The 14,391-nt window shown below is 45.8% G+C and overlaps 1 protein-coding gene across 5 annotated transcripts in view; it reads right to left on the bottom strand.

Moving 5' to 3' along the window:
- Window positions 1-14,391, bottom strand: part of PITPNM2 (phosphatidylinositol transfer protein membrane associated 2) — a 60,657-nt gene that overhangs the window by 17,837 nt on the left and 28,429 nt on the right. For 3 of the 5 annotated variants that reach the window (XM_070763210.1, XM_070763214.1, XM_070763211.1), the window contains exons 13-16: window positions 12,553-12,728; window positions 9,324-9,494; window positions 4,896-5,045; window positions 674-838 (exon numbers count right to left, since the gene is read on the bottom strand). In XM_070763210.1, the coding sequence (XP_070619311.1) occupies window positions 674-838; window positions 4,896-5,045; window positions 9,324-9,494; window positions 12,553-12,728 (662 nt within the window). The remainder of the gene's footprint in view (window positions 1-673; window positions 839-4,895; window positions 5,046-9,323; window positions 9,495-12,552; window positions 12,729-14,391) is intronic. The other 2 variants (XM_070763213.1, XM_070763215.1) reach the window with 1 other exon arrangement.

The following is a 14,391-nucleotide window of genomic DNA, read 5'->3' as shown; positions in this document are numbered from 1 at the left end:
CAAGACTCTGAAGACCTACCTATGTTGCCAGGCATGGGGTTATTGATATATTCCCTTGTTGACTAGTAAGATTTATGTGTGGTACGATAGGGTAGCATTGACTGTTTTTACATGATAGTGGGTTTTTTTAGCTTTAATTTTTAATTATTGGATTTGTACGACATTGGATTGTTGTTGTGAGCCGCTCGGAGTCTTCGGAGAGGGGCGGCATACAAATCTAATAAATTATTATTATTATTGTTGTTGTTATTATTATTATGTCAGTACAACACAGCAAACGAGATCACTATGCTGGATTTCGTATTTCATCCCCAGTCGGGCGCTTCCCAAGCACCTAGGACTGCGTGATGTAGTGGCGAATAATGTTTGCCGATCCCAGTAAAGCGGCCTTTTGCAATTGATAGATGGAGATTTTGTCAATTCTGATGGTTTTCAAATGTCCACTGAGATCCTTTGGCCCTGCACCCAGCGTGCCAAGTACCACTGGGACCACTTTCACGGGCTTATGCCAGAGTCATTGCAGCTCGATTTTTAGATCTTTGTATTTCACTAATTTCTCTAGCTGCTTCTCCTCAATTCTGCTGTCTCCTGGGATTTATTATTATTATTATTATTATTATTTATTATTTATTATGAGGCGGGCTCATTTCCGTGAGGGGAAAAATACACTTACTGTCAGCTATGTTGGAAGCAGTATAACTGTCGGCCATTCCGGACACTTGACTGACAGTACTCACTTCACTCGCTCTCCGGTAGGCCCTGAACTGGGGAGTGGAAAGAGGCGTAGACGGGGATGGGTTTTCCACCAAGACGCCACCATGAGACTGAACAACATCGGCTACAGGGACGAAACGGGGAAAACGAGAAGATTAAACCCAGCCACAAACACACAGGATGCCATTAAACACCTCAAGAAATTATTGAAAAGGAAAAAAATAAATAAATAAAAAGCAGGCACGCGTACAAAATTAGGCGGGATGCCACCCTTGCGGTGGACGTCCGATCGAAGCCCTCAGAAACCAACACCACAGAAGAAGCTTTGGAAGGGAAACGCCAAGGAGGGGGGGAAAATAGGCGAAAGCAATCGACACAGGATCTCCTCAGCCATGAAAACTAACGGAAGGGACGCTAAAAGAATCTTCCTTAGAAAGAAACGTCTAAGAATTCCCCCTGAGGGCTACAACGACTCACACCGAACAGGCAGGGTTTGTGGAGAGCAGAGTTTGTCAACTACAGTCAACGAAGCAGTGGAAGTGATGTGCCGGTGTCTGGAGGCTGTTGGGGCCTGGATGGGTATCAACAAACTCAAACTCAACCCTGATAAGACGGAGTGGCTGTGGGTTTTGCCTCCCAAGGACAATTCTATCTGTCTGTTCATTACCGTGTGGGGGGGGGAATTATTGACCCCCTCAGAGAGGGTCCGCAACTTGGGCGTCCTCCTCGATCCACAGCTCACATTAGAGAAACACCTTTCAGCTGTGGCGAGGGGGGCGTTTGCCCAGGTTCGCATGGTGCGCCAGTTGCGGCCCTATCTGGACCGGGAGTCATTACTCACAGTCACTCATGCCCTCATCACCTCGAGGTTCAATTACTGCAACGCTCTCTACATGGGGCGACCTTTGAAAAGTGTTTGGAAACTTCAGATCATGCAGAACGCAGCTGCAAGAGCAATTATGGGCTTCCCAAGGCATGCCCATGTTACTCCAACACTCCTCAGTCTGCATTGGTTGCCGATCAGTTTCCGGTCACAATTCAAAGTGTTGGTTATGACCTATAAAGCCCTTCATGGCATCGGACCAGAATATCTCTGGGACCGCCTTCTCCCATACGAATCCCAGCGACCAGTTAGGTCCCACAGAGTTGGCCTTCTCCGGGTCCCATCAACTAAACAATGTCACTTGGCGAGACCCAGGGAAAGAGCCTTCTCTGTGGGGGCTCCGACCCTCTGGAACCAGCTCCCCCCTGAGATTAGGATTGCCCCCACCCTCCCTGCCTTTCGTAAACTCCTTAAAACCCACCTCTGTCGTCAAGCATGGGGGAACTAAAACATCTCCCCCTTGCCCATGTTGTTTTGCCGTTTGATTGATTGATTGACTGTGTGCCTGTTTTTTTATATATATTGGGATTGTTTTATGAATTTTTTAATTTAAAATTGTAATTAGATTGGTGGGAATTGGATTTGTTACTATGTACTGTTTTTATTATTGTTTGAGCCGCCCCGAGTTTGCGGAGAGGGGCGGCATATAAATCCAATAAATCTAATCTAATCTTAAGACGTGTGGACTTCAACGCCCAGAATTCTAAGAGATGAAGTCCACCTATCTTAAGGTTGACAGGCAGTCTGGGGAATTCTGGGAGTTGAAGTCCACACGTCTTAAGGTCGCCATGCTGGCGAGGGAATTCTGGGAGTCGAAGTCCACATATCTTCGTCATGCCATGGTTGGGAAACTCTGCTCTAGAGGGGCTTCAGGAGTTGGTTCCAAATTTATTAATCTGATTTATTAACCTACCGTATTTTTCGGAGCGTAAGACACACTTTTTCCTCCCTAAAAGAGGCTGATACTCTTATACTCTGGATGTAGCTTTTTTTTCAGTCCTAACTAGCTGCTAATGATCTTCCCAGCTCTTACCTTGCAGGCTCTTTCATTGTTACTCTCTGCAAAGAATGTTTTCCAAGCCCTAAGTCTTTGCAGAGTTTTTTTCATTGCTCTAACTTGCTCCAAATGTTTATTTCCAGCCCTAACCAAGTGCTAACGATTTCCCCAGTTCTTACCCACTTGCTAGCTCTTTCATTGTTACTCTCTGCGAAGAATGTTTTCCAAACCCTAAGTCTTTGTAGGTTGTTTTTCATTGCTTTACTTCCTCCGAATGTTTCTTTCCATCCCTAACGAGGTGCTAACGATGTTCCCAGCTCTTACCCACTTGCAAGCGCTTTCGTTGTTACTCTCTGCAAAGAATATTTTCCAAGCCCTAAGCCTTTGCAGGTTTTTTTTATTGCTCTACTAGCTCCAAATGTCTCTTTCCAGGTGCTAATGATTTCCCCAACTTTTACTGGCTTGCAAGCTCTTTCATTGTTACTCTCTGCAAAGAATATTTTCCAAGCCCTAAGTCTTTGCAAGTTTTTTTCCATTGCTCTACTTGCTCCGAATGTTTCTCTCCAGGTGCTAACGATGTTCCCAGCTCTTACTGGCTTGCAAGCTCTTTCCTTGTTACTCTCTCCGAATAATGTTTTTTTAAAGCCCTAACCAGGGGATAAAATAATGTGCTGGCTAAGCACACTAGCCAGATGAATACTTGGTAAGCAGATTCTTTTCCCTATTTCCCTGCCCAAAAACTAAGGTGCGTCATATACTCCCCAAAATACGGTAATTTATATGCCGTTCAACTCCTCAAGGACTCTGAATCTGAATTGGAAGGGGCTGTTTCTGATCCTGAAGCCCCTTGTTGGGGTTGGAGAGAGATAGAGAACAACGAAGCAGTGGAAGTGATGTGCCGGTGCCTGGAGGCTGTTGGGGCCTGGATGGCTGTCAACAGACTCAAACTCAACCCGGATAAGACGGAGTGGCTGTGGGTTTTGCCTCCCAAGGACAATTCCATCTGTCCGTCCATCACCCTGGGGGGAGAATTATTGACCCCCTCAGAGAGGGTTCGCAACTTGGGCGTCGTCCTCGATCCACAGCTCACATTAGAGAAACACCTTTCAGCTGTGGCGAGGGGGGCGTTTGCCCAGGTTCGCATGGTGCACCAGTTGCGGCCCTATTTGGACCGGGGGTCACTGCTCAGTCACTCATGCCCTCATCACCTTGAGGTTCGACTACTGTAACGCTCTCTACATGGGGCTACCTTTGAAAAGTGTTCAGAAACTTCAGATCGTGCAGAATGCAGCTGCGAGAGCAATCATGGGCTTTCCCAAATATGCCCATGTCACACCAACACTCCGCAGCCTGCATTGGTTGCCGATCAATTTCCGCTCACAATTCAAAGTGTTGGTCATCACCTATAAAGCCCTTCATGGCACCGGACCAGGGCATCTTTGAGACCGCCTTCTGCCGCACGAATCCCAGCGACTGGTTAGGTCCCACAGAGTGGGCCTTCTCCGGGTCCCGTCAACAAAACAATGTTGTTTGGCGGGCCCCAGGGGAAGAGCCGTCTCTGTGGCGGCCCTGGCCCTCTGGAACCAACTCCCCCCAGAGATTAGAATTGCCCCCACCCTCCTTGCCTTTCGTAAGCTCCTTAAAACCCACCTCTGCCGTCAGGCATGAGGGAATTGAGACCCACTTCCCCCTAGGCCTTTACAATTCTATGCATGGTATGTTTGTTTGTATGTATGTTTGGTTTTATAAATAAGGGTTTTTAAAATTGTTTTAGTATTAGTTTTAGTATTGGATTTACATGATGTTTTGTACTATTGTTGTTAGCCGCCCCCGAGTCTACGGAGAGGGGCGGCATACAAATCCAATAAATAAATAAAATAAGGCAACCCAAATAATCCTAAAAACTCAAAACAAGCCGTTCACAAACTCAGAGATTATGCCATGCGGGAAAGCCAAGTTGGGACGGGGCAGAGAGGCCGCGAGCAGGACGGAGGAAGAATGGAGGTCGTGAAAGCTTTCCCAAAAGAGCAAAAAAGGTTCTCGACCCCCCCCAGCTTTTGCCAAAAATTAAAAATTAAAAAAATTAAGTAGGTTTGGAGGGGCAGCCGCTGCAAAAATAAACGCTAGCGTGACTTTTCCTGGCTACACCGACCGACCGGATGGCCTGCTAAGAATTATTATTTTAATTATTTATTAAATGTATATGACTGGAAAAGCTTTCAGGATGGGCTGTTAGCCGCCACCGCTCCCCAAAAACACCACGCCGAGACCAAACGGGCCGAAAAGGTTCGGATCACACACACTCAGCCAATCCAGGATTTTTATTGGAAACGTCTTGCCAGTTCAAGGTGGGGACAGGGATACTGGTTTCCATGAAGTTCTCCTGGTTCTGGAGAGCAACCAGGAGGTGGCTTTCAACGAGGAGGACTGGGTTGTTCTGGACCGTTTCCACTAGAACAGACGGGGAAGAAAACAAAGAGGGAGGGACGAAGAAAAATAAAAAAAAAGGACAAGAGACACAAGCACTTGGAACAAGACACTTACACCCAACGTCAACGCCATCTTCTACAAGAGTTTTGGCCGCTGGGAAGCAAAGTTTCGGTGGTCGGCTGTGGCGGTGGAGGCCTGAGCAGGTATAAAAGGCTGATGGATCATGGGGGCTACCTTTGAAAAGCGTTTGGAAACTGCAAATCGTGCAAAAGGCAGCCGCGCGAGCGGTCAAGGGCCTTCCAATGCAGCCAACGGAGTGATGGCGATAGGTGGGTATACAGTGGCACCTCTACTCATGAACTTCATTCGTTCCGTGACCAGGTTATTAAGTAGACAAGTTTGTAAGAAGAAGCAATTTTTCCCATAGGAATCAATGTAAAAGTGAATAATGCGTGCGATTGTGGAAACCACAGGGAGGGTGGAGGCCCTGTTTCCTCCCAGGAGATTCCTAGAGAGGCCCCACGGAGGCTTCTCCCCACCTTTTCCAGCCCCGTTTCCTCCCAGGAGATTCCCAGAGAGGCCCCACGGAGGCTTCTCCCCGCCTTTTCCGGCCCTGTTTCCTCCCAGGAGATTCCCAGAGAGGCCCCACGGAGGCTTCTCCCCGCCTTTTCCGGCCCTGTTTCCTCCCAGGAGATTCCCAGAGAGGCCCCCCGGAGGCTTCTCCCCACCTTTTCCAGCCCCATTTCCTCCCAGGAGATTCCCAGAGAGGCCCCACGGAGGCTTCTCCCCGCCTTTTCCAGCCCCGTTTCCTCCCAGGAGATTCCCAGAGAGGCCCCACGGAGGCTTCTCCCCGCCTTTTCCGGCCCTGTTTCCTCCCAGGAGATTCCCAGAGAGGCCCCACGGAGGCTTCTCCCCGCCTTTTCCGGCCCTGTTTCCTCCCAGGAGATTCCCAGAGAGGCCCCACGGAGGCTTCTCCCCACCTTTTCCAGCCCCATTTCCTCCCAGGAGATTCCCAGAGAGGCCCCACGGAGGCTTCTCCCCGCCTTTTCCAGCCCCGTTTCCTCCCAGGAGATTCCCAGAGAGGCCCCACGGAGGCTTCTCCCCGCCTTTTCCGGCCCTGTTTCCTCCCAGGAGATTCCCAGAGAGGCCCCACGGAGGCTTCTCCCCGCCTTTTCCAGCCCTGTTTCCTCCCAGGATTCCCAGAGAGGCCCCACGGAGGCTTCTCTCTGCCTTTTCCGGCCCGGTTTCCTCCCAGGAGATTCCCAGAGAGGCCCCACGGAGGCTTCTCCCCGCCTTTTCCAGCCCCATTTCCTCCCAGGAGATTCCCAGAGAGGCTCCACGGAGGCTTCTCCCCGCCTTTTCCGGCCCTGTTTCCTCCCAGGAGATTCCCAGAGAGGCCCCACGGAGGCTTCTCCCCGCCTTTTCCAGCCCCGTTTCCTCCCAGGAGATTCCCAGAGAGGCTCCACGGAGGCTTCTCCCCACCTTTTCCGGCCCGATTTCCTCCCAGGAGATTCCCAGAGAGGCCCCACGGAGGCTTCTCCCCACCTTTTCCGGCCCTGTTTCCTCCCAGGAGATTCCCAGAGAGGCTCCACGGAGGCTTCTCCCCACCTTTTCCGGCCCGGTTTCCTCCCAGGAGATTCCCAGAGAGGCCCCACAGAGGCTTCTCCCTGCCTTTTCCCGTTACAGTTTAGGAGGCTCTGGTTTGTAAGTGAAAATTGGTTCTTGAGAAGAGGCAAAAATTTTTTTGAACATCTGGATCTTATCTATTAAAATTTGTAAGGTAGAGGCATTCTTAGGTAGAGGTACCACTGTATAGCAGTCTGGATGTTGCTTTTAATTGCAGCTATTTTGCCCATCGAAGACAGTTGTAAATTAGACCACCTATCCAAATCTTTTTGGATGGTCTTGATTAGTACATCATAATTTTCTTTTTTTTAAAAATTCTACTACAATTGGGTGAGATTATTAAACCTAGATACCCAACGTTTTAAACCATCTTTCTGCTTAACAATTCTTCCAATTTATTATTTTGTTTCTGGGTCACATTTCTTTCTTTGGTGGTTGGTACATTATTTTTTTTTTACCCCTGAAGTCCAAGATGTGAACATTTCAATCGATCCTTCCTGAGATTGGATCTAAGGATCAGGTTGGACCTTAAAGAAGTCTCGGACACAAGACAGCGGATTTTGAGCCAAGGACAAAGATTTTAAAGCCTGTCTCCGGGAGCTTGTACACGCCCGTAGCTAACATTCTTCTCTGGCTGTTCACCAGCTGTATTTGCTTGTTAGCCCAAGATTCAATATTTGATCACCACGGCGCTGGAGCAACTCCTAGAGATTCCCCACGGGATGCAAGCTTGACAGCAATTAATTCCTGATGGCTGACTCAGAATCGTGTGTCCTTCGCATGGAAAAAACCCCCTGATCCATGACAGCTGGAGACAAGGGCGACTCTATAATGGGGATTAAAACCCTAAGAGAACGTCGTTCCTCAGAAACAAAGGACTTGGGACTCTTATATCTCGTCAACCAAAGAGCTGAATTTGATTTCCTCCAAATCTACAGTTTCCCCAAGGATTTAAGGAAATCTGGAAATGCACATCGCTGCTTCCCAGGCCTAGAAGATGACATGTGGACCTCTTGACCGCATCTCAACTTCTTCTCGCTGGCAAGAGATGATTTAAAGCAGATGCCACTTGTCAGGATCAGGCCCCTACCTGACGTAATATTCAAAATCGCCGAAAGAAGAATTGTAATCAACAATGTAAAACTGCTTAGTCCCTGTAATGTAATCTGATTGGCTGACAAATGTATATACTATGAAGCACCTTTGCATTGGTGTGGCTTGAAGATATTGTGGCTTAGTGTAGCTTGATGATAGTGTGGCTTGTGGCTTAAGAGATACTGTGTGTAGCTTGTGGATCAGAGATATTGTGGCTTGTGAATTGGAGTGGCTCACGGCTTGAAGAATATTGTGGCTTGCGGTGGCTAATTATTGCAGAAGAACATTGTGGCTGAAGACTTGTAGATGAGTATGGTAATTGAGAATAGTACGAGGGTCGCCCAGAAAGTAATGCACCACATTTTTTTTCTCAGCCTACAGTAATGGTACGAATGTGAAACTTTAGATATACATTATTTGAATTGTCAGGAGTGCGTGTGTAAATTTTGCCTTTCTTCAGACTGATAGCGTAGTTGCAGCAGTGGTTCGAAATGGCGTCTGTAAGTGATGGACGTTACAACCAGTGTGTCGTCATTGAATTTCTCACTGCGGAGAAAGAAACTGTTGGAAACATTCACAAAATGTTTGTGGGCAGTTTATGGAGAATCTGCAGTCGACAGAAATACGGTTAGTCGCAGGGCTTCGTGACCAGAACAAGGAGTGGTACCGACAGGGCATACACGCCCTTGTGTCTCGTGGGAGGAAGGCCATAGAACGGGACTGAGATTACGTGGAAAAAATAGGGAGTGTAGAAAAAACACCCTTCTTTCTTGTGTGTAAATTTCATTGCGTTCAATAAATAATTGTTGAAGAAAAAAAATGTGGTGCATTACTTTCCGGGCGAACCTCGTAGATAATGTGAGTATTATGTATAGTATGTTCTTCTTTTTTTAAAGTTTCTTTATTGGTTTTAAAAATAATATTTCTCATATGGTTTTTTGGTACAGGTCTTAATCCGTATCTATTACGTTTTAAATATATCATTCATTTCTCTATATAATCTGTTAAACTATGTACATTCAAATATAAATATCGTAAGCAAAGCATAACATTAGAAAAGAGAAAAAAAGTGAAATATTAGTAAGCATAAATTCTTTCAGTTTCTATAATAAAGTGATTATCAGTCCCATGTTTTTATTCCATTGATGTTATTATTACAAAATGTTTATTTTTATTTCTATATACTGTATACCAATACTTTGTATTGTTACTTTTCAGTTTTTATTTTGAATGCATTCGTGCCATAATTCTTTAGTTTCTTTATATTTTATTCCCTTAATTGAGTTTGTCATTTCTTCCGTCTCTGCGCACCTATATATTTTATCAATAATTAAACTTTCCGATATATATATAGTATCTTCTAAAGAATTAACTGCAGTGTAGTTTGGCTCCGAAAGAAAGAAATATTTTCTCTGCAGTGTTAGTTCAAGTCAATTATTTTCAAGGCTATAGTTCTCAATATTCTGCCCAGATAGCTTTGGCTATCTGGGTGGGCTTCCTTCTGCAAAACACCATTCCAACCACCGCATCAACCTTCCCGCTTATACGGTAGAAAGAGAGGGGTGGAAATGAACTTACCCAGAAGGGCTGAGTTTCCATCCCCGAGAGGGAATCGCTGGTAACGTGGGACGTTGAAGGGAGGTAAAATATGAAAGTTCTTCTCTAGAAGAGGCTCCAAGCGAGAGGCCGAAGGGTCAGTTGGGTGGAAGAGGTTGTAGACTTGTTGGCAGGCTGGTCTCAGTTGGAAGACTAAGGAAGAGAAGAGAGAGAGAGAGTTGTCCAAGGGGGCATGATACCGAAACCATAATCCACAGCTCTGCAGTCTCATGGACAACTTTTTTCATTGGCTCTAAAGTTCTTCCGGATAATTAAAAGTTAATGGGTTACATCTTCAGAACAGAAAACGAAGGGATATTTGAAGAAGAGGCTCTTTCGTAATTTAATTAAGATTAAATTATATTAAATTAAATTAAACCCTGTTGGGTCTCGGTGCTCCTTAATTCAGTGGGTAACCCCCAGACCAATTGTGACACCTGTATTTTTATGAAACAAACCCAGGCGCAGAGAGAATTAGCATTTTAAGAAACTAAGAATCTAAGAACAGCCCTGCTGAATCGGGCCAAAGCCCATCGAGTCCAGCGTTCTGTGTCCCAGAGTGGACCACCAATTGTCCGTGGGGATCTTAGAGCAGAAAGAGAAGGCAAAACCTTCCCTTTCCCTTGACCCCCAACAAATGGGACCCAAGGGAACCCTGCCTGCCTCAACCAACATAGAGGCGGCACTTGGACATCTGTTTCAATCACCACCTATGATACACTTGGCATCCATGAATCTGTCTCATCCTGCCTTGAAGCTCTCCAGGCTGACAGCTGTCACGACCTCTTCTGGAAGGGAATCCCATCAACCAAGGACCCTCTGGGTGAAGAAATATTTCCCTTGATCTGTCCTCACTTTTTTACCTATGAGCTTTAGGGAGTGGCCCCTCGTCCTAGTATTGTGTGATAGAGAAAATAATTTTTCTCTATCCACCTTTTCTATCCCATGCAGGATTTTATACCCTTCGATCAAGTCACCTCTTCAGTGCCGTCTTTCAAGGCTGAAGAGACCAAGACGTGGCTTCATAAGGGAGGGGCGCCATTTCCTTGATCATACTAGTTGCCCCTTTTTTGCACTTTTTCCATTTATTATATTATATTATACATTCCTCACCCAATTCGGCTGATGGGCCACGACACAAGGGGATATTGTTTTGCAAGCACAGGTCAATGTGAGATGATTTTATAAAGCAACCTGCACCAACAGTTTATCCTAGATGAGCAAACCTCTTAAAAGATGTTTATTATTTTTACTTTCTTAAATATTTTGAAGTATGTAATAAATAAAATCTAGACTTTAGAATTTTGGGGAGGGGGGGGGAGAGATATAGCCTGCATGATAAATCATTGAAGTACCGGTATATATGAAATTAATTTGTTACTGGAAAAAAGCCTGTGCTAATTTATATATGAGACAAATTATAGTCCGGTGTATAATTAATATAATATAAATATAGTGACTTTAATGCTAATATAATGCTAATATCTGTATATGGTGTTGTGGTTAGCTCTGGCCCAGCTCCTGCCCCAAGGGCTGTGGATGTGGGGGAGACATCCACATGCTGCAAGGCCTGTTTTGCCCCCGGTGGAATCTGCTGATGAAGGCTCCTCTGACCAAGAAGACATGAGTGACAGGGAGGAGGAGAGTGGGGCAGACAGCTCAGAAGGAGATCAATTCTCTAGCTCCTCCTTGGATTCAGAACAAGAGTTCATGATACAGCCACGCATGCGGAGAGCGATGCATAGGCAGCAACAACTGAGAGATGATTATCAAAGAAAATGAGGCCACCTGTGGTTGGGTGGGGCTGTGGTCATTAGTGAGGCTGCTATAAAGAGCAGCCTGTGGGTTTGGCCATTGTGGAGGATTATCTGATCGTTGTGTTTCGTGACTGCTTTACTGACTTTGACCTTTTGTGTGCTGATTTCCCCCCGCTTTGAAACTAAACCAGGGCAAAGTGTGTTTCACTTTGTGAAAGAAGAAGGACTGTGAATTGCCTCACAGCTGCAAGCTAAGTATCTCAGAACTGATAAGGGACTTGTACAAATTACCAGTTTGTTTCGAGACCAGTGCTCTTTGCTATACCAAAAGAGGGCTTGGTTTAAGTGAATTTTCATTATAAAGAACATTGTTTTGAATTTTGTGTGTCTGAAATTTGTACCTGTGAATTTTCGGGAGGATTCTACCAGAGAGCCCGACAGAACAATTTACTATTATTAACTTAATTTTCTTTGACTTTCTTCTGCACTTACTAGTGTGTTTTCTTTTTTTAAAAGTGGAAAATTAATAAAATTATTTAAAATAAAAGATGCTCATGCTGGATTACTAACTCGAGCCTTCCAAGTTTGCATCTCTGCTTGTAGAAACATAGAAACATAGAAGACTGACGGCAGAAAAAGACCTCATGGTCCATCTAGTCTGCCCTTATACTATTTCCTTTGTTTTATCTTAGGATGGATATATGTTTATCCCAGGAATGTTTAAATTCAGTGACTGTGGATTTACCAACCACGTCTGCTGGAAGTTTGTTCCAAGGATCTACTATTCTTTCAATGAAATAATATTTCCTCACGTTCCTTTTGATCCTTCCCCCAACTAACTTCAGATTGTGTCCCCTTGTTCTTGTGTTCACTTTCCTATTGAAAACACTTCCCTCCTGAACCTTATTTAACCCTTTAACATATTTAAATGTTTCGATCATGTCCCCCCTTTTCCTTCTGTCCTCCAGACTATACAGATTGAGTTCATGAAGTCTTTCCTGATACGTTTTATGCTTAAGACCTTCCACCATTCTTGTAGCTCGTCTTTGGACCCGTTCAATTTTGTCAATATCTTTTTGTAGGTGAGGTCTCCAGAACTGAACACAGTATTACTCCAAATGGGGTCTCACCAGCGCTCTATATAAGGGGATCACAATCTCCCTCTTCCTGCTTGTGATACCTCTAGCTATGCAGCCAAGCATCCTACTTGCTTTTCCTAACACCCGACCACACTGCTCACCCATTTTGAGACTGTCAGAAATCACGACTCCTAAATCCTTCTCTTCTGAAGTTTTTGCTAACACAGAACTGCCAATGCAATACTCAGATTGAGGATTCCTTTTCCCCAAGTGCATTATTTTACATTTGGAAACATTCAACTGCAGTTTCCATTGCTTTGACCATTTGTAAAGCCTTCAGAGGAGGCCTCCTCCGTCGCCCACAAGGGAACCTACTGTCAAGAGTTGGTATGATGGTTTTTCGTAAGGCAAGGACCAGCCCCAGCGGACAGCCGAAGAGGAAGAAGTCAGTGATCTCAAACTCAAACTTCCCAAGATTCCCACCATCCAATTGAGTGGAGCTACTCGATCGCCGTGATCCCGGAAAGGTTTTCAGAGCGCTAGAATGTAAACTAGAGAAAGGAGAAAGAACGGACGTCAAGCGGCAAAATGTCGCTTTTCCGAAGGGACGATTGGGGAAAACATTCCTTTTATTTATCAAATGCATTTACCGTATTTTTCGGAGTACAGTGATACCTCGTCTTACAAACCCCTCGTCATACAAACTTTTCGAGATACAAACCCGGGGTTTAAGATTTTTTTGCCTCTTCTCACAAACTATTTTCACCTTACAAACCCACCGCCGCCACTGGGATTCCCCGTCTCCGGACTTCCGTTGCCAGCGAAGTTCCCGTTTTTGCGCTGCTGGGATTCCCCTGAGGCTCCCCTCCATGGGAAACCCCACCTCCGGACTTCCGTGTTTTTGTGATGCTGCAGGGGAATCCCAGCAGCGCAAAAACAGGCGCTTCGCTGGCAACGGAAGTCCGGAGGTGGGGTTTCCCAGCGAGGGGAGCCTCAGTGAAATCGCAGCATCGCAAAAACACAGAGGTCCGGAGGTGGGGTTTCGAGGACTTCGGTGTTTTTGCGATGCTGCGATTTTACTGATGCTCCCTTCGCTGGGAAACCCCACCTCCGGACCTCCGTTGCCAGTGAAGCACTTGTTTTTGCGATGCTGGGATTCCCCTGCAGCATCGCAAAAACACAGAAGTCCGGAGGTGTGGTTTCCCATGGAGGGGAGCCTCAAGGCAATCCCAGCAGTGCAAAAATGGGCGCTTCGGCTGGCAAAAGGGGTGAATTTTGGGCTTGCACGCATGAATCGCTTTTCCATTGATTCCTATGGGAAACATTGCTTCGTCTTACAAACTTTTCACCTTAAGAACCTCATCCCGGAACCAATTAAGTTTGTAAGACAAGGTATCACTGTATAAGGTGCACCTTTTTCCTCCCTAAAAGAGGCTTAAATTTCAAGTGTGTCTTATACTCCGAATGTAGCTCTTTTCGAAGCTTTTTTCTCCAGCACGAACTAGAGGCTAACAATCTTCCCAGCTCTTACCTTGCAGGCTCTTTCATTCTTACTCTCTGTCAAGAATGTTTTCCAAGCCCTAAGTCTTTTCAGGGGTTTTTTCATTGCTCTAACTTGCTTCAAATGTTTCTTTCCAGACCGAACCAGGTGCTAATTATTATGATTATTATTTATTAAATTTGTATGCCGCCCGTCTCTGCAGACTCGGGGCGGCTCACAACAACAGTAGCAAAACAATATGTAATACAAATCTAATAATTTAAACTAAAAACCCATAATTTAAAAACATGCACACAACACACACCATACATAAACAATATAGGCCTGGGGAAGTTATTTCAGTTCCCCCATGCCTGACGGCAGAGGTGGGTTTTAAGGAGTTTACAAAAGGCAAGGAGGGTGGGGGCAATTCTAATCTCAGGGGGGAGCTGGTTCCAGAGGGTCGGGGCCACCACAGAGAAGGCTCTTCCCCTGGGACCCGCCAGATGACATTGTTTAGTCGAAGGGACCCGGAGAAGGCTAACTCTGTGGGACCTAATCGGTCGCTGGGATTCGTGCGGTGTGATGTTACCCACTTGCAAGCTCTTTCATCGTTACTCCATGTGAACAATGTTTTCCAAACCCTGTCTTTGTAGGGTTTTTTTAATTGCTCTGCTTGCTCCGAATGTTTCTTTCCAGCCCTAACCAGGTGCTAGCGATGTTCCCAGCTCTTA

This window comes from Erythrolamprus reginae, chromosome 10, assembly GCF_031021105.1.
Source record: "Erythrolamprus reginae isolate rEryReg1 chromosome 10, rEryReg1.hap1, whole genome shotgun sequence".
Classification (NCBI taxonomy): Eukaryota; Metazoa; Chordata; class Lepidosauria; order Squamata; family Dipsadidae; genus Erythrolamprus; species Erythrolamprus reginae.
This window is presented reverse-complemented; position numbering and strand designations above follow the sequence as displayed.